The sequence below is a fragment of the Haliotis rufescens genome, unplaced genomic scaffold, assembly GCF_023055435.1.
Source record: "Haliotis rufescens isolate VD_foot unplaced genomic scaffold, xgHalRufe1.0.p SCAF_10, whole genome shotgun sequence".
In the NCBI taxonomy this organism is placed as follows: Eukaryota; Metazoa; Mollusca; class Gastropoda; order Lepetellida; family Haliotidae; genus Haliotis; species Haliotis rufescens.
In genome coordinates this window covers 40,864,023-40,885,626 of record NW_025963780.1, presented here as the reverse complement: position 1 = coordinate 40,885,626, position 21,604 = coordinate 40,864,023, and the positions used below count along the sequence as shown (strand labels likewise).

At 41.8% G+C, this 21,604-nt stretch overlaps 1 protein-coding gene across 1 annotated transcript in view; it reads left to right on the top strand.

Annotated features, from left to right (window-relative positions):
* Nucleotides 1-21,604, top strand: part of LOC124146713 (calcitonin receptor-like) — a 119,261-nt gene that overhangs the window by 24,328 nt on the left and 73,329 nt on the right. The window contains exons 2-3 of the mRNA XM_048386083.1: nucleotides 10,887-11,022; nucleotides 18,420-18,530. Of these exons, the coding sequence (XP_048242040.1) occupies nucleotides 10,890-11,022; nucleotides 18,420-18,530 (244 nt within the window). The 5' untranslated portion in view covers nucleotides 10,887-10,889. The remainder of the gene's footprint in view (nucleotides 1-10,886; nucleotides 11,023-18,419; nucleotides 18,531-21,604) is intronic.

Below are 21,604 nucleotides of genomic sequence, written 5' to 3'. Positions count from 1 at the left end.
CATGGAAACCCGATAAATAATTTCTTTAAAAAACTCAAACTATCAAAAGGACTAGTTCACCACTAGACCTATCTACTGTATGTGCCAAGTATGGTTAAGAAATATGGTACGGTTTTCAAGATCTGCTCCGGAAACAAAGACTACCATCATTTTCAGTCTAAATCAAAGACGTTGCCATGGAAACTCAATTTTATTTAATTTTTTTTTTAAATCCCAAACTATTAAAAGGCACCAGTTCACCACTAGAGCTATCTATGTGCCAAGTTTGGTGAAGAAATATGGTACGGTTTTCAAGGTCTGCTCCGGGATCGAGGACTACCGCCATTTTCAGTCTAAATCAAAGTCGTTGCCATGGGAACTAAACATATTTTTTTTTAAATCCCAAACTATCAAAAGGCACTAGTTCACCACTAGACCTATCTATGTGCCAAGTTTGGTGAAGAAATATGGTACGGTTTTCAAGGTCTGCTCCGGAAACGAGGACTACCGTCATTTTCAGTCTAAATCAAAGTCGTTGCTATGGAAACTCGAATATTTTTTTTTTTTAAATCCCAAACTATCAGTTCACCACTAGACCTATCTATGTGCCAAGTTTGGTGAAGAAATATGGTACGGTTTTCAAGATCTGCTCCGGAAACGAAGACTATCGCTTTTTCAGCCTAAATCAAAGTCGTTGCCATGGAATCTCAAAAAATATTTTTTTTGAAAAATCCCAAACTATCAAAAGGCACAAATTGACCACTAGACCTATCTATGAAGAAATATGGTACGTTTTAAAAGATCTGCTCCGGAAACGAAATGTGACGGGCGGACGGCACCCATTCCTATATCCCCCTTCCACTTCGTGGCGGGGGATAATAAATATTCATGTGTAAAACGCGAATGGCCAATACGACATCGTCGCATAATGACCTCATCAAATCTTGACTGACAACCCAAGTAGGTGTAACCAATAGTTGGTTTTATTGCATGTAATTTGTCAATATCTACTTGGGTGTCCCACTTCTTTCGAATTAGGTCTTTGATATAGCATCTTATAACAGGTTTATAGTCACTGTATGGTAGAAGTGGTGTCGCAGATTTGTTGAGCGCTGCCGCTGAAGTGAAACGCGATGTTCGATAGTGCTACCAAATGTATATAAGTTGTCAGTGCAAGAGAATAACCAGCTTAGATTTTCTGCCGAGACCGATTCCACTTAGCGTGAAGGGGAAATAGCTGTGACAATTATATGAATGGGAAATAGCTGTGACAGTTATATGAATGGACCACTGAAAATCAGTGATGACACCAGATGTTGGCGAATAGTTGGTTGGTTGGTTGTTTAGCGCAGCACTCAGCAATATTCCAGCTATATGACGGCGGTCTGTGTAAATAATCGAGTCTGGGCCAGACAATCCAGTGATTGATATCATGAGCATCGATCCACGCAATTGGGATCGATGACATGTATCAACCAAGTCAGCGAGCCTGACCACCCGATTCCGTTAGTCGCCTTTTACGACAATCATAGTCACCCTTTACGGCAAGCATGGGTTGCTGAAGACCTCTTCTACCCCGGAATCTTCACGGTATGCGTGTCCTGCTCAACCGTAAATACCCGCCCTTCACACACTTTGCATAAAAAGTACATTGCAAGAAGTCGTACTCAAGCAAAGCGACGGCGGCCTGTAAACAAACCGAACAGTTTCACGTATGCCGGAAGATTAACACGGCTAGTAGGCTATCACATATATTTCACACTCAGCCGGAGTATATACATCCCAAAATTCTTAAAACATTTAATACTTTTTCGAAAATCAACGAAATATTTCATACGTGAAAACAAATGTTGTTTTCGGAAACAATTCTCATTTGAAAACGTAAACTAAGCTTTGGTTGGTTGGATTGTTGTTTAAAGCCGCACTCGGCAATCTTCCAGCTATATGTAAATAATCGAGTCTGGACCAGACAATCCAGTGATTAATATCCTTAGCATCGATCCACGCAATTGGGATCGATGTCATGCATCAACCAAGTCAGCGAGCCTGACCACCCGAGCCCGTTAGTCGCCTTCTACGACAAGCACAGTCACCTTTAACGGCAAGCATGGGTTGCTGAAGACCTATTCTACCCCGGAATCTTCACGTGTCCGTAAACTAAGCAAACGTTCAGTTTTACACTTTAGCTTTTTCTACTATTCCGAAAGATCCAGTCGTCAATTTGTTGCCTACATTGGTTCAGACGATGCATGTGGTGTCTCTTTAGGCAAGTCACTTTGTTCGAATTGTCCTACTGTTCACCCAGCAGTGAGTGAGTGAGTGAGTTTTACGCCGCTTTTAGCAATATTCCAGCAATATCACGGCGGGGGACACCAGAAATGGGCTTCACACATTGTACCCACGTCGGGAATCGAACCCGGGTCTTTGGCGTGGGGAGCGAACGCTTTAACCACTAGGCCCCCCGACCGCCCCTCACCCGCTCAGACACAGGATAAAAAGGTATTGTGCCTGACAAGGCAGCTTGGGTTGTATACTTCTCAGGGAGCTGAGATTACAAATCGAGTGCACACTGATCCACTGACCCGGGTAATAATGTTGGGGATATTAGCATGCTGCCTGTGTATGGAGTTTAACCCAATCCAGGTCCATTTCATTCAATATTTATTAATTGAGGAAGTAACCATTAGATACCTAACAATTATTTGAAACATCAAGACAAATCGTCCATGTTTGAGCTATATGTGACTTACACACAGGATCTATTTTTTAACGAAAACACAAGGCTAGAATGGAAAAATAGAATGGAAAAACACCCTCCTCTGGTCAGTCCACGCGCCATTGTGAAAGGACTGCTCCGAGGTTACCGGTAGTGACGTCATACGTGAAAATGGTTCTACATATTTGGTATTTGCTTGGAGGTGCGGGTGAATAAGTACACAACAATATTCATTTCATGCTGCAGTTTACAGTTTCAATTGTGAAGAACAACTTGAATATTGATGTGACTTTCTATTTATCAATGCAGATTTGAAATGATATCAAATGACAAGCAGTAAATGAGCCAATGTGAAACCCTTTGTTTCAAAATCGATATTTGTGTGAAAACATATTATTGTGACATTTACGTTACACATAAACAAATAAAATACGAGATTGAATCGTCGTGAGCCACACAAAAAACCTTTTCGTTACACGGTACCTTAATAAGTGTACGATTATAAGTGGCCACATTTTAAATTTTTTTTGTTAAATAAAAACCAAACTTTGGACCATCAGCTTTTCAAAAAGGTTTATAAGGTTTCACCCTGTCATAGGAAAATCAACACTTTACGACTCCGTTACATTGTAAAGTCAGAGGTTGGCTCAGTGCCATGCGACCAAAATGCTCTTACAACGTTCATTTATCAGAACTTAAAAAAGCATGTGCGTCTGAAAAGCTTTTAGTCCGAGATCTCGGGTGATCCGAGTTGCCGTGTGAATGCCGAACGATACATGTACGTTCAGTCCGTTCGTACAACAAATGACATACAGTAGTCGGTTGGTTTGTTGTTTTACGCCGCACTCAGCAATATTCCAGCTATATTATGTTGGTCTGTGAATAATCGAGTCGGGACCAGACAATCAAGTGATAAATATCTTGAGCATGGATCCACGCAATTGGGACTGACACCATGTCAGCGAGCCTGACCACCCGATCCCGTTACTCGCCTCTTACGGAAAGCATAGTCGCCTTTGAGATCGATGACATGCTTCAACCATGTCAGCGAGCCTGACCACCCGATCCAATTAGTCGCCTTTTACGGTAAGCAGAGTCACCTTTTACGACAAGCATGGGTTGCTGAAGACCTTTTCTACCCCGGAATCTTCACGGGTCCTCACAATTGGGATCGATGACATGTATCAACCAAGTCAGCGAGCCTGACCACCCGATCCCGTTAGTCGCCTTTTACGACAAGCATAGTCGCCTTTGACGGCAAGTATGGGTTGCTTAAGACCTATTCTACTCCGGATCTTCACGGCCGTCAATGTTGCAATCCGCGTTCAGCCCTGCTTGGTCATAACCGTTAACATGAAAATAAAACCAGAAGAACGTTATACGCTTCCTGAACTGAACTGACATGCGTTTTATTACGTCTAGGATGATCCCTACGACATCTTATCTCTCTGTCAAAGCAAACAAATCACTTACTCTTTCATGGTTTAATGATTGACAGTGCGGTTTATTAATAGTTCCAAAAATATTCCCTTGTCTTCCTCGACGGCACTGGCTCTTGCCTTCTACACCCACAGCATCCGTGACGAGACACTGACGCTAATGATCAATAAATGGACCCAGGTTTTGTCAGCGGAAGAAATTAGAATGTCAGAATCGAAGACCTATTAAAGGTTGACCCTGTTTTTCAAAAGTAAATACGACAGGCAAATTAGCATCTGTGACGTAAAACACTCTGTTCAGAGGAAGAAACTAGGAAACACCGAACCAGCACATTACTTCAGACAAATGCACTGACAAATATTGACCGTTGGTGAACAACAAATTTAAAATGTCTATCATGAAGCAAAAGAAACTCTATGACAGCTGTATTTGGTTATGGTTGACAAATGCTTTGAGTCATTTAGAAAACATTATGACATTGGGGACAATTTGTTATCATGACGTTCAATTCTATGTCTAGAGCTGTAGATTTATTTGCGCATCAAGTTTTGATCTGACGAAAAAAACATTACGTTTTGCACCGCCATAAAAGTGCATCATCTCGTGACGTCTTCTGGGAATGGCGTCTTGTGGAATGTGTGCTAGATTAGGGGGCTAAGTTATTTTGAATTAGATAATTATATGAAGTTGGTTTGGTTTGTTGTTTTAACGCCGCACTCAGCAATATGCCAGCTATATGACGGCGGTCTGTAAATAATCGAGACTGGACCAGACGATCCAGTGATTAACATCATAAGTATCGATCCACGGGATCGATGACATGCATCAACCAAGTCAGCGAGCCTGACCACCCGACCCCGTTAGTCGCCTCTTACGACAAGCAAAGTCGCCTTTTTTGGTAAGCATGGGTTGCTGAAGACCTATTCTACTCCGGATCTTCAGTGCGTTAGACAACAAACCAACCAACCGATCTTTAGGAAACGAACTTTACACCACTAGCCACATGACTCAGTCACGTGGTACTAGGTGACCATTAAAAGGGCGTGTGCTCATATTGTTCTAGCCTCCGTACACCGCGCATGCTCAAGGCGCTATCATTATCACCCCTCTCAACGGATCAGTGTTCAGTCGATTTTCAAAGCAGCTCACTGAGGAGTATACAACCCAAGCTGTCTTGTAACGCTCTAGAAGGTTAAGTTTGTTTCTTTGTTGTTTAACGCCGCACTCAGCAATATTTCAGCTATAAGACGGAGTCTGTAAATAATTAAGTCTGGCCGACCAAATCCAGTGATTGATATCATGAGCATCGATCAACACAAATGTTTGGTTGATTTGTTGTTTAACGCCGCACTCAACAATATTCCAGCTATATTCCAGCTCTGTAAATAATCGAGGCTAGACCAGACAGTCCAGTGATTAACATCATGAGCATCGATCCTCAGGATCGATGACATGCATCAACCAAGTCAACGAGCCTGACCACCCGATCCCGTTAGTCGTCTCTTACGAGAAGCATAGTTGCACTTAACGTCAAGCATGGGTTGTTGAAGGTTAAGAGTCACATTACTATCTCCTCCTCATTATTATTTATTAGTAGGGACTAGGGACATATTCTGACGCTGAATTCTCACAATGGTACTACACCAAAGAAAACCGTCGGGTAAATACATACAAATGCACTTGTCAGCGACTGTGTCGAGCAGCATACAGCTAATTGCCTGTGGCGTCTTAATGCACACATCCAAGCTTGTGACGGCCCTAGACTGCCACTTCCGTGCCTTCTGCCTGAGTGAAGTATAAAATTCAGTTGAGTGACGGGAACCGAGAACGGAGTGGCGTAATTCAGTCACAGGATGTTGAGGTTATTAATCTTTTTCAGAAATGTCAGCTCATAGAGGTCTTAATTCGAATATGACATTTTGAAAATACTCCGACGCTTACAGAGATCTGAAAAACAGGTACATGTACATGTATTTTTTAATTACAACCATGAACCGAAATAAAACAAATTTTTAAAACACCTTGCACCAATGTAATTCTGTAAGGCAGACAATTTCCTTTCTCCAACAGACTGAAGCATAATTTTCATAGCATTTCCTGGGACAAAATGGTTTTTTCGATGAAATTCCAGTCAGAATCGTTAATGCTTTCATTAGATAATTGTATGATCATGGAAATTTTATTTTCGCTTTTATTCAATTAACAATACATTAGGTTACACGTGATCCATAGGAGGTTGAAAGTTGTCCACAAAATGGAATTTGAAACACATTAAACAACGCTGATTTTGCTTTAGACCCGTGAAGATTCTGGGATAGAATAGGTCTTCAGGCAACCCATGCTTGCCGTAAAAGGCGACTCACGGGATCGGGTGGTCAGGCTCGTGGTTGATGCATGTCATCGATCCCAATTGCGTGGATTGATGCTCATGATATAAATCACTGGATTGTCTGGTCCAGACTCGATTATTTACAGACCGCCGTCATATAGCTGGAATATTGCTGAGTGCGGCGTTAAACAACCAAACCAAAAAGCTTTGAATTTCAGACTTGCTCACACTGTAGATTCTGACGTGTTGCAAGGTCCTCATTTCCGGAAGTTCATGATGAAGGCACCCGTGAAGATTCCGGGGTAGGATAGATCTTCAGCAACCCATGCTTGCCGTAAAAGGTGACTATGCTTGTCGTAAAAGGCGACTAACGGGATCGGGTGGTCAGGTTCGCTGACTTGGTTGATGCATGTCATCGATCCCAATTGCGTGGATTATCCATGATGCTCATGATATAAATAACTGGATTGTCTGGTTCACACTCGATTTTTTACAGACCGCCGTCATATAGCTGGAATATTGCTGAGTGCGGCAAACCGCACCAAACCAAAACTTCCAACTATGATGAAGGCAACACTCAGTGTTACCACTGAAGATATGTTTACAATGCTATTTCTACTACGCACGCTGATTCCTTTTCCAGATTTCAAATAGGGAAATGATTCCGTATTTTATTTCAAGAAGACCCATGAAGTTTCCTGTCAGACCAAAGAGGTTCATTTAAAGGTTTTCTAAAAAGGAATGTGTGTTTCTAATTTTATTTGTTACTTGACAGGGATTCCAATTCAGTACTGGTGAATGGTATAATGACGTTGTGATGAACTTTCTGGGAACCTCGTTTAATGATAAATTTCATTTCAGTTACTAATTCATACGTTTCTAACGCCTTTGAAGTTTCTTGAATCGAGGGAAGAAAAAAAGAGACAAAGATATTAAAACTAATCACACTGATTCACACTCAGATGGTTTTACATCCCTTTCAATGTCTTTAAAATTAACCAAAAAGAATCAATACGATTCTATTCAATTCCCCATGAGTGTGCACAATCGGGCAGATTGAAATCATCCGAAAATATTCAACTATCCCAATGTTGACGATATTGTTGATCCGTCATCTAATGCCACATCTGTGGAGATAACGGAATGTAATTTTGAAAACACTTGCACTTGAAATGAAATGCAAACTGAACTGGAAATATAATGGGAAAATGCAATTATTTGTAAATATTTTGTTTGTTAACGAAGCTTTTTGACAGTTAGAAGTTTTTGTTGAAAGTTTTGTCACTAAATTGTAATTTTATATGAAAGAACTAAACTCTTAAAAAAGAAGAAGCGCGATTCCAGATTTGTGTGAGGCAGGAAAATACATTTATACGAGGAACCGTGCAAGGTATTGAGCCAAAATGTTGTGGAGTGAACAGTTCGTGATTTTAGTCATCTCAGTTATCGGTACATTGGAAAAGTCCAAGGTGAAGGTCAGCTACCATCAATAACGCGTTTGAATCGATGGCGGCCTGACATCTCCTGCCCATGGAAGAGACGAGTGTGCGAATCACATCCTGGGGAATGGTAGCCCACTCGGCCTGCAACGCAAAATCCAACTGATGCAACGTCTGGGGTTGTGGCTGACGTCGGCGAAGCCGTCTATCCAATTCATCCGACAGGTGCTCTATCGGGTTCAAATCCGGGGATCTGGAGGGCCAGAGAACATCAACATTGTTGTTGTGTAGCGCTTGTGATCGTGCTGTATACGACCGAGTGTTGTCCTGCTGGATAACACCGTTGCCGTAGGCTGCAATTTGGAGGACGTGTGCGGGGAGAATTTCGTTGATGTATCGTTGAGCCGTAAGAGTGACTTTGATATGGAGCAAACCTGTCCTGCTATGATGAGAGATAGCCTCCCACATCATAACGCTACCCCTACCAAACCTTCCACTTTCTGTACGCAGTTTCTGGCGTAACGTCCTGCAGACCCGTGCTCTTCCATCCCCCATCGTCGGAGAAGAAATCTCGATTCGTCGCTCAAACCAGACATCTCTCCATCGCAGTTGAGCCGATACCCTGTGTTGATTTCACCAAATGCAGTCCATGTTGACGACTCAAAATGACGCGTCGAACAGGACGTCTTGCTCGGTCTGATTCTGCGAAGTCCGGGTATTTGGAATGTGGATAAGGTGGCTGTGGTCGCCCTTTCACGTAGGTGGCGCAGTCGGATGTAGTGATCTTTGGCGGGGGTGGTTACTCTTGGTCGTCCTGACCTTGGACGATCACGTGTTGACCCATGCTGTTGAAACCGATCCCATAGCCTCGTCATGGTGCTGGGCGCTACATTGAAAACCCTGGCTCGGCTGATCGGGATTCCCATTCAATCAAGCGGCCTATGACGTTGTTGAAACTGTCACTGTTCGTAACAAATGTCATATTTGGGATAACACTTTTGTTAGTAAAGTACAGATTCTCTTTTTGGGGTTGAGACCCGTCCGGGATTGGAACCCACACTTGCCAGAGTGAGGCACCTAATCGCCAGCACACAAAGTCAGTGATCTAACCCACTCAGCCACCGAGGCTTCCACAAAATGACTAAGAAAGTGTTATCCCAAATGGGACATTTGTTACATTTGACCACTTCCTAAATGGCATTGTGTATTCATGTCACTGTTCGATTGACGCAGGGGGGCACGGGTGGTGGGTCTAAGGCGCCGCGAGTCGCTGTGCAGAGTTGCGTCCCATGGGCACGCCAGAAACCTATGATTGTGGGTTCGAATCCCGGTTCGCCCCGATTATGTTTCTAGGTTTGTCAGCACCATACCCGTGCTCGTGGGTTTCACCGAAGTGGTAAACGTCTGAAACCTGCATCACTTCGGGCTTTCCTCCCCCGTTACGCTGACACGCCGCGATACTGTTAAAAGCGGCGTTAAACCCTACTTACTCACTCACTCGATTGACGCAGATGCCAGGCAATCAAAAAACATGCACTTTAATACGGTTTATAGTGTTGCTGCGCGTGCAGTGCGTGCAGCTCCATGGCCCTTTAATTTTGTTAACGCACTGGGTGCGTTTTTCCGAATCGTAAGTGTTTCCCAACTAATGGTTTGCATGTCTTCGTGATCATTTTGATCCGGGAAATTTGTCACTGACACTGTAACACATTAAACCTCGTCATTAAAAGGGATCGGGTGGTCAGGCTCGCTGACTTGGTTGATGCATGTCATCGATCCAAAAAGCGTGGATCGATGCTCATGATATCAATCACTGGATTGTCTGGTCCAGACTCGATTATTTACAGACCGCCGTCATATAGCTGAGTGCGGCTTTAAACAACAAACCAACCAACCAACCTAGCTACCTCGTGTTTTTGTACATACACACATAATTGTATGATCGATAGAGATCATTGGTTGAGTGTGTTTCCGTTTCGTAAATATCACATATGAGGAATCCAAATAGTATTATGCGAGACCTTTGCAAGAACATACGTTTTACACCTAACCAAGTACATAGTGTATATGTTTATATTTCGTGAATCCCTTTCTGGAATATTGCTGAGTGCGGCTTTAAACAACAAACCAACCAACCAACCTAGCTACCTCGTGTTTTTTTACATGCACACATAATTGTATGATCGATAGAGATCATTGGTTGAGTGTGTTTCCGTTTCGTAAATATCACATATGAGGAATCCAAATAGTATTATGCGAGACCTTTGCAAGAACATACGTTTTACACCTAACCTAGTACATAGTGTATATAGAGGATTCATCACGAGTGTTTTTTAATATGGGAAATATCAACCGAGTCTTAGTTAATCGGTATTTGCCGAGCCTTTGGCGAGGCAAATACCGATTAACGGGACGTGGTTGATATTTCCCATATTAAAAAACACGAGTGATGAATTCTATTTATCATTTTCACATTTTTCCTTCCAAATTAAGGAATAATTGCATTAAACATTAACATCAGCAGCTTGTCGAAATCTTACGTATAGATCGTGCGTAGTGATACATGTTTTCCATAGCCATGTAAACCAAAATAAACAATTCGCTGAGAAAAAAAGTTCCTCGGATTATTTTAAACAAAATACTTGAACAGACTTTTGCAGAATAATTGAAACTTTAATAACGGTAACAACAACGATTCTGTGTAATCTGATTATATCTCTGGTGTAACTTCACTTATAATATATAGTTTCAAATCAAACCGCTCGCTCTTCCGGTTATCTAATTTGCATATCTAATTTGCATACTTATGTCATTGGGGTATGACATACATGTTTTTATGTCATAAGCTTATGTCATGGATAAATGCTTAAGTTAAATGATAAATGTTTATATTTCGTAATCCCTTTCTGGTGTGGTGCTAATACTGGAATATGGATAAAAGCGGCGTAAAACTATACTATCTCACTCATCCTTTGTATTTCAGACCATGAACAAGACTCTCCTCGCTGCCCTGCGGAAGCTCCTGCTGGAGCGGTTGGTGGAGAAATCGCTGCCTCTGTCCGTGCTGGATGAGCTCATCTGTAACTCAACAGTTAGAAACAGACCCTATCCCAATGATGGTGAGTAGTCGGACTGTTTTTATCATCCAAAACTGGCTCCCACAGGAGATATCGCTTGGATTAGATCAAGCAATATCTACACTGTAGATATCGCTGCAATGAAATTACATCACAATGCTTTGCAGACAATTGTGACGTCACTGGTTTCCATGACATCACAATCAAATGACATCACTAATGGCTCTGCTACTGAAGCTGTTTGCAGTACTTTTTACACTGAAGTCACTGCTAATTACTGTCTTCAAATTGTAAAAGTTGGAAGAATGATGTTGGATGATAAATAAAATCTCACCCTCGTGTCTTTTGATATCAAATATATCAACACTCGTAGATAAAAGTGGCAAAAATCCTCGCCAAGCCTCGGAATTTTTCCACTTTTATCAACTCGTGTTGATATATTTGATATCAAAAGACACTCGGGTGAGATTCTCTATGTCTCTTGAAGGACAAATCACAAACTTAACGACAATAAACGTCCTGTATATTGATTATCAATCGGAAGTCATATGCTAATACTTGGTTTGTTGCTTAACGCCGCATTCAGCAATATTCCAGCTATATGGCGGCGACCCATGAAGATCCGGGTTAGAATAGGTCTTCAGGACCCATGCTTACCGTAAAAGGCGACTAACGGCATCGGGTGGTCAGGCTCGCTGACTTGGTTGATGGGTGTCATCGTATCCAAATTGCGTGGTTTCATACCGCTGTCCTGTAGCTTGAATATTGCTGAGAGCGGCGTTCAAGAACCAAAAAACAAACAAACAAACAAAATAATAAGGTTCAGCATGTGGAGCTCCGTACAATTGTATATATATATATATATATATATATATATATAGAGAGAGAGAGAGAGAGAGAGAGAGAGAGAGAGAGAGAGAGAGAAACATCTTGAGTTTACGCATTTTTTATCAATGAAAACATACGGTAGCAACTTTTGAAATTTACGTGGAATAGGAAACTTACAAAAATACGTTTACAGAATGTTACATCTCATTAATTCATGCAGCTCATTACCGCGTACACCTAGGTTGCAAGTATGGTTTTATTTCTGGCAATATGCACAACACCATTAATAATGAGTGAGTGAGTGAGTGAGTATGGTGTTACGCCGCTTTTAGCAATATTCAAGCAATATCACGGCGGGGGACATCAGAAATGGGCTTCACACATTGTACCCATGTCGGGAATCGAACCCGGGTCTTCAGCGTGACGAGTGAACGCTTTAACCACAATGCTACCCGACCGCCCCCATTCATAATGAGGACATCACAAGGGCGATCTCAGTATGCACTTTTTGACGTCTGAAAGTTCGCAATTCGTCACGCTGCGGCCATGAGGGCTTTGGAAGAAACGCGGACGTGTTTTCGTTGAAGAGGAGCGCTCCTTCAAAGCAATGATGTTACATAGAAGATAACACAAAACATGAATAGATAAAATACATCAAAGTGAGTGAAGTAGATACATAACAGAAGATGATAAGAAATGAAAAAGACGAAAAGACATGGCGACAAAGAGATATTACAAATAGAACCATACTGTTAATGAGGGATAAGGCCATTCTCTTGATGATAACAGTGACAAAGTCCTTTCCATTGCCACAAGAAATCTCTGCCAAAAGCAGAATCGATTGTACCGTTCCGATTGTATCATGAGCATGTGTTTATGAATCACTATCAAATAGTGATGGCACCAGATGTTCGCGAAAAGGTACTAAGCATATTCTGCCGCACCGATGCCACAAACCGTCACGACCCGTGAAGATCCGGGGTACAACAGGTCTTCAGCAACCCATGCTTGTCGTAAAAGGCGACTATGCTTGTCGTAAGAAGCGACTTACGGGATCGGGTGGTCAGGCTCGCTGACTTTGTTGAAGCATGTCATCGATCCCGACCCGTGAAGATCCGGGGTAGAATACATGTAGGTCTTCAGCAACCCATGATTGCCGTAAAAGGCGACTATGCTTGTTGTAACAGGCGACTAAGGGGATCGGGGGGTCAGGCTCGCTGACTTGGTTGAAGCATGTCATCGATCCCAATTTCGTGGATCGGTGCTCATGATATCAATCACTGGATTTTTTGGTCCAGACGCGATTATTTACAGACCGTCGTCATGTAGCTGGGATATTGCTGAGTGTGGCGTTAAACAACAAACCAACCAACCAATTGCGTGGATCGATACTCATGATATCAATGACTGGATTATCTGGCGTAAAACAACCAGCCAACCAACCGCAACGAAGGCAAACAAATTGTTTACCTGAAAAAACAACAACAGGAGAACACACGGTTCAAGTCCAAATAGAGAGTTGCACCGGACCTCATTTTCGTCTCCGATGCGTCAAATTTGGAAATGTCCTTCACGCGTCTACCCCAAACCTTTTTAAAAGCTTAAATGAGTCCTTGAGGGTTGTAACCTTGATCAAGCAACTTTTGAGGAAGAGTCGTATGACGCTCTTTAAGCAAGACATGGTTACAAAGGGAGATGAGGTGAGGTGATATTGGGTTTCACGTCACGTGTGCGTGTGCTTGTACTAGTCCGGAGTGATGCCGATTTATTGTTTTACATGAATACCCAAATCAGACACAGAATAATGACTCCGAGCCGTCCAATCCTTGTTCTAGCCCCTTAATGTCGAGCGCCAGACAGGGTAACAATAAGTACCATCTTTTAACGTTGGTATGACGCGGTCAGGGATCACAACCCGGACCTTCCGCTCTACCACTAGACCACGGAGGCGGTCAAAGAGAGATGAAACATGTGACCATGATGATAGTATGTATTGCCGGTCGTATTCAAGGACATTCTCTGAATCTCTGTAGTCATTCGTTGGAACAAGGAGGTTCTTGATGTATAAAAACAGAAATTACAATTCCTTCTTTAAGATGATGTTGGCTTTCTTTCTTAGTTGATAATCGGGCAGCAATTGTTTTCGGGGCATATTCATTGGGCAGCAATTATTGTCAAGCATCGAAGATGTATGCATGGCCAAATAGCATAATTCAGATATGGAAAAACGCACTTGGAGCAATTTGAGAAGAACGTTGTATTATTATGCCTGTAATTACATAGCCTGTATTCCTCTCATACAGATAAAATAACCACTTTTCTTATGTACTGTAAGCATCTTCCGCAAGATCTATTTTGAAAATTCGAAAAATTTACATGATATCGTTTGAAAGCTGTCCTCATTTGTTTTCTTCAGCGTTTCTATTTGGCATTTCAAATCAGTGGCGGTGGGGTAGCCAAGTGATTAAAGCGTTCGCCAGTCACGCCGAAGACCCGGGTTCGATTCTCCACGTGGGTACAATGTGTTAAGCCCATTTCTGATGTCCATCCGCCGTGATATTGCTGTAATATAGCTAGAGGACGCGTAAAGTACAACTCACTCCAGCAGCATCCAAGAATGTGGGGTAGTTGTTTGGTTACAGCGTTGGCTCCACACAATGTATGAAGGCCAAGCTTGGCGTCCCATCCTTGGTATGACTGGAATATTGTTAAAAGCGGCTTAAAACTACGGAAGCCTTTTAGGGCCATTTGTTTTTTAAATTTGTTTTCGATACTATCTTGAAATTTCAAGATACTAAGTTGAAATTTCAAGAAACTAAGTTACAGAAGTTGATACTATCTTGAAATTTGAAATGTCAAGATAGTATCTACAAATTTCAACTTCTGTATCGTCTGTATCAAGAGAGTATCTTCAAATTTCAAGATTGTATCGAACAAAAATAAAAAAACAAATGGACCTAAAAGGTTTCCGTATAAAACCAAACACATTTAACAACAACATTCACAAGTACATAGATGTCATCAAATGTATGTATTGCTGTTATGGCAAATATGAATTGATAGGTCCTTAATTAAATATCACACGTCTACGCCAGAGAATATCTGTCTTCATTATCTGTCAAAGACAAAAGGAAAATACAATGAATGGATCACTGAAAATCTGTGACGGTAATAGGTGCAAGCGTCTCCTGCGTCATAAAACTGCGTCAGAATAGTATTGTTTTTCTGGTAAAAATTGCATTATGTTCGTGTACTTTGCAAATAAACATTACTGAAACACTTAGAAGCATGCGAATTTTGTAATTGTTATGGATAGGGCAATTCGTGTCCAACAATTGTGACATGACTTCTTCTGTAATGATTATGAATAGCGTGTGAGGGTTGGAGCCAGTGTAATAAGACCACAATGCAATCGAGTTCATCGGGGTTTCACAATGGACTCATAACTCCGAAGATCTGAATCGACGTTGCATTGTGTCAGTAACAACCAACAAACGACCCACGAGGACGCAATACCTTTACGCGAACACCTGGTATCGTCACTATTTCATGTGATTAATAAACACATGCTCAAAATATAGCTGGAATCATGCAATAGACACTGCTTTCGGCAGAGATTTCTAATGATTGTTGTTGGTTGGTTTGTTGTTTAACGCCGCACTCAGCAATATTCCAGCTATATGACGGCGGTCTGTAAATAATCGAGTCTGGACCAGACAATCCAGTGATTAATATCATGAACATCGATCCACGCAATTGGGATCGAAGACATGTATCAACCAAGTCAGCGAGCCTGACCACCCGATCCCGTTAGTCGCTTTTTACGACAAGCATAGTCACCTATATAACAAAAAGGTATTGTCGCTTTATTTACAACAATGCAATAGTCAAACATTACATTTTCAGAGACATAGGAACGTCCGTCGTTCCTTCCGTCCGCTTTACTCAAAAAGTATTTGAGTAAGAGAAATGAATATGTCACTCATATTACTAGTCCGAAATGAATGACGTCATGAATTAAACTTTGCATGCTTATCTATAAGATATTTGTCAAAACTGAATTCGAAAATTGGTCCCGTATATTTTTTTCCAGAGTTTCTTCTCTTGCTTCATGCTGGCTGGCTGGTTGGTTGGTTTGTTGTCAGCAATATTCCAGCTATATGACGGCGGTCTGTTAATAATCAAGTCTGGACCAGACATTCCAGTGAATAATATCATGAGCATCGATCCACGCAATAAGGATCGATGACATGTATCAACCAAGTCAGCGAGCCTGACCACCGATCCCGTTAGTCGCCTTTTACGACAAGCATAGTCACCTTTTACGGCAATCATGGGTTGCTGAAGACCTATACTACCCCGGAATCTTCACGGGTCGCTCGTTAAACAACAAACAAACAAACAAACAAACGGTGTGCATACTCGCAAGTGCATGGCGATTATGTAGACAAAGGAATCTGGTGCTGTTACACGATAGTGAAAAAGTAAAAAGATGAAGATGTAAAGTATTCTGAAGACAGAGAAGACAGGGAGAACCTCAATTATTCTTCGAAAGATTCTACTTCCAATTGTTCATTGATTGGAAATATGGAGTACTATACACTCTTGCTGGAATTTTGCTGAGTGCGGCGTTAAACAACAAACCAACCAACCAACCAGCTACGAGCATGCTGCGAACTATAAAAACCGTTTTTTCCACTGTTTGTGTCTCCTGGCCAAACCTCTCTCTTCAGTTTTCAACGAGTAAAGGAAAAGAAGATATGTTTTAAAACTTGCTCCTGGCGTTCCTGAAAAAAAGTCCACAATGTAATTAGATTCGTTACATTTATTTCATACACTTATCAAATTAGGCCATAGGCCGTGTTTTTTTAAATAGTGTGCGTTAAAATAATTCAGATAATAATACTTCCTTCATCTTGTAATAAATTTTTCAAATGCATCTTTGAAATGTCTCGTCTTTAACTTTGAGTTCTTCCTCATCGTGCACTTTGTCCGTTTTGTTCAAATTTGTTTCAAGATACAAAAACTAGCACGGGTTAAGAGTATTTACAGTAATTCTGACAATCTGTCCCTTTAGCCTTAAGTAAAATAACGTTTCATCCAGCTCCTCTAAAGGTGCCCAAAGTCATCTGTACAGAGGGCAAATGAATTCTGTTTGGTTTTCAAATGAACTAATAATCAGATTGTTCAAACAATGGGAACAAGCTCGCTCGTGGTCTTTTTGAAGTAATAGTGAAAAAGGTTTGATACGAGCTGGTCAATGTTTTGCATCATGTAGTACTTCTAAGCTGAGTTGGTTATCATTTGAGGTTTTGATAGTTTTAACAGCGCTTGTGACGATATGATCTGTTTGAACTCAATTCAGGGTGTAATTCCAAGATCAATTCCATATGGCATTTTTACCAGGGCCCCGTTCGACAAAGCGATCTTACCGTTAAGGTGATTGTACCATCCGTAATTTAACATAGACTTCTACTGCATAAGCTGAATTGTGAAAGGCTTCTTTAACACGTCTTTAGGACGAATAGGGAAAGGACTCTGTCGCTATTGGTTACGTACGTAGTCGTTGCGTTAAGATCACTGGAGTGAGTGAGTGAGTTGGGTTTTACGCCGCTTTTAACAGTATTCCAGTTATATTACGGCGTGTCAGCTTAATGTGGGAGGAAATCCCGAAGTGATGCAGGTCTCAGACGTTTACCACTTCGGAGAAACCCACGAGCACGGGTATGGTGCTGACAAACCTAGAAACATAATCGAGGCGAACCGGGATTCGAACCCACACTCATAGGTTTCTGGCGTGTCCAAGGGACGCAACTCTGCACAGCGAATCGCGGTGCCTTAGACGACTGGGCCACCCGTGCCCCCTAAGATCACTGGAACAGGGCCGAGATCGTAAATCTATTAAATTGTCATCAAAATAGGAGAAACAAATGCTTTCCTCAACGAACTGGTCCAGGTTTTAGAATCGTAACTGAATATCACCTGATGAGTTCAAAGGTATTTTGGTATTACGCGGCCGGGGCCGGACCATCGACCTCCCGGAAAGACACCAAGTCCTTTCGTCCACGGAGGCGGTCGTATGTTAAATAGGTCTCAATCCACTGATTTACCAATCGACTCTTTATTCCGGGGTAGAATAGGTCAGCAACCTATGCTTGCCGTAAAAGGTGACTATGCTTGTTGTAAAAGGCGACTAACGGGATCGGGTTGGCAGGCTCGCTGACTTGGTTGATACATGTCATCAATCCCAACTGCGTGGATCGATGCTCATGATATTAATCACTGGATTGTTTGGTCCAGACTCGATAATTAACAGACCGCCGTCATATAGCTTGAATATTGCTGAGTGCGGCGTTAAACAACAAACCAACCAACCAACCATTCGTATGTTAAATAGGTCTTAATCCACTGATTTACAAATCGACTCAAATCTACTTCATACGTTTTAGTTTTGCTATTTCCTTTGACGATGGAAACTGTTTCCTTAACATGTCCAGTGTGTTTTCTTGTGTAGTATCGTAAAGCGTATCGCGACTTTTCTAGCGAGTTTTGAATCGCTATCGTTACACACTGCCTAGTTGAAAATATTATCTGGATGTATTTTGTTTCAGGACAGCTATACTGTAACGCAACATTTGACGGGTTGCTGTGCTACAACTATACCCAAGCTGGTGAAAGCATCTCGGTTCACTGCCCAGATTATCCTGGGTTCAATACTCGAGGTAAGTACGGTAATGTGACTGTTAGCGTCACCTTGGCTGGTCAATACTCGAGGTGAGTACGGTAACGTGACAAGTGTTAGCGTCACCAAGGCTGGTCAATAATTGAGGTGCGTACGGTAATGTGACCGTGTTAGCGTCACAATGGCTGGTCAATACTTGAGGTGCGTACGGTAATGTGACCGTGTTAGCGTCACCAAGTCTGGTCAATACTCAGGCAAGTACGGTAATGTGACAGCGTTAGCGTCACAATGGCTGGTCAATACTTGAGGTGCGTACGGTAATGTGACCGTGTTAGCGTCACCAAGTGGCATACTCGAGATAAGTACGGTAATGTGACCGTATTAGCGTCACCGTGGATGGTCAATACTTAAGCTAAGTACGGTAATGTGACTGTTAGCGACACCGTGAATGGTCAATACTCGAGGCAAGTACGGTAATGTGACCGTATTAGCGTCACCGTGGATGGTCAATACTTAAGCTAGGTACGGTAATGTGACTGTTAGCGTCACCGTGGATGGTCAATACTCGAGGCAAGTACGGTAATGTTTCAGTGATAGCGTCACCATATCGGGAGTGTTTATCTTGATAACGTCTCTTGCAAGTTAATTAGGAGATCTGTGTTTTCAACCGCGCTAAACTGAATGTGGAACCGAACGCTCTACATTGAAAACATAGTATGTGTATCTCCATTCTACCATGACTAAATAAAACGCGAACTCTTTGGTGTTAGCGGATATACTGAGTGAAGCGGTATGGGTTGAGTCCAGTGTTTTGAGTGGGTTATCGTATCGATCTGAATTACGGAATCACCGAACAAAATATGGCGCTGTATATACTCAAGCAGTTTGTTTACACCGTAATACTTCACTCGAACATATGACAGGCGTTGAAAGCATATAAGCACGGCAACTTGGTAAGCTAACATGAGGTGGACATCCCTAAAGAAAACAAAGCAAGCTTTGCAAGGCTTTCGCTCGACATCGCCCGTCACCATTATGACGTCATTTCGCTCATTGTGACGCAAAAGATATGACGTCACAGAAAGGAGCCAAAATTCCAAACTCTCTTGTGTCTCCAAAACGTAAATACAATCCCTTTGTAGATTTCTAGCGTGTTTTCTGCACGAAATGTATTGCCACACATACTTTGAATATTGTAGTAACCGCATCTGTGCATTTTGTAACCTGTAATTGTAGATATAATTATTTAAATTTGCCTACCTACAATGACTGAAGTATTAGCTTCCGCGGTAATGCGGCCGTCAAACTAGCTGTTTCAATCAGAGGGGGTTTATTGTGATTTAATAACCTCTGATTGTCCAATCAGAATCGAGTAAATTCCAAATTCATCGTAGAATTCCTGATATACGATATCCCCATGTTATTTACTTTTATGATAACATGGTTTAATGTCGTTACATGCTTTCTTGTGCATCTGGAAAAGATCACTGATCAGACGTACGAGATGATTAATTGTGTACACTCGTTCATAAACAATGTCCTTATAGCCTTCAAACTCATTTCTATATATTCCGTTTGAATCAAAAGAATATAAAGAATATTTAACAACATCAAACATTTAGGCTTAGAGAAGCTTGGGCTATTTTATTTCTGGGATCAGTGGAAGGGAATTGGCTTTTTGAGAATTATTACGATATCAGATCATCGATACACCTAAAGCTGAAGTTAAGCTGAAGTTAAACTTCTTGGCCAGATTCCCTTGTTATGATTTTGCCAATCCGAGCAGAAATTCCGATTTCTGAAACAGATGAGCAAGAAAGGGGGCATCGCTGGTGCCAATCAACCAATCCACCATTTTGTTTCAGTGGATGTTTAAATGGAAGGGAATCGGCATTTGACAATTATTGAACGATATCAGATCATCGACATGGCTGATTATCAACACTGACAGCTCTCCTCTAAAAAGAACATCACCAGTGTTTTGGGAAACGTTACACCAGTCATGCTGTTCGTAGTTTTGCCACTGGTGGTCTGTATGAAATGCATGTCTTCTTTAGATTTAGGAGTCTTGTAATTAAACCTGAAGAAATCCCTACTTCAAACGCTGGGCTTCAGTCATTGCCTCTAGCTAATGTCTGCTCGGATCCCTGCGCTCGGCAGTAGAGAAGCAATTACTTTGTACAGAACTAAACCAGATACATCCATTCAAGATGGGCTGGTTATATGTCTCTCACCTAAGGGAATTTGAGATGTTTTCCTTTTCTTCCCTCTTCTTCGTTACTGCACTAATATGACTAGTATTAGTGTTTCTGGGGGCCCAGTCGTCTACGGCTTTGGTTTGTTTGTTTGTTATTTAACGCCGCACTCAGCAATATTCCAGCTATATGACGGCGGTCTGTAAAATAATCGAGTCTGGACCAGACAGACCAGTGATTTACATCATGAGCATCGACCTACGCAATTGGGATTGATGACATGTATCAACCAAGTCAGCGAGCCTGACCACCCGATCCCGTTAGTCGCCTTTTACGGCAAGTATGGGTTGCTGAAGACCTATTCTACCCCGGATCTTCACGGGTCCAGAAACCTGTAACTGTGGGTTCGAATGCAGAGTCGGCGCACCGTGCTCGTGTGTCACCGTAGCGGTAAACGTCTGAGACCTGCTTCACTGTGGGCTTTCCTCCCACATTTAGCTGACTTGCCGTGACATAACTGGAATAATGTTCAAAGCGGCGTTACACCCATTCACTCACTGTTTCTACATTTAGTGGCGACAGTTTTAACACAGCGTCCAGCATCCACCGATGTTATTGATTGGTCAGCAAATCAATGGTAAATTTAAACCAAAGTTTAATGGCCACGATGAAGTGTTCTTCGGAAGTTTTGGTCAAAAGTGTAGTGCTGGTGGACATTATTATCAACTATTTTATGATATGTGTTAATTTTTATTTCATTTATTCAAAATACAAATATTTGGCATTGTGTACGTTTGATTTAGACTGTTCCAAGCAAAACAACGCATGAAAATACAACATGACTAGGGTTCATTGAACGTGCTTTTTTGTAACTGTAGGATTGCTTTAAGTCACAGTTGGTATAAACAGTTATCACACT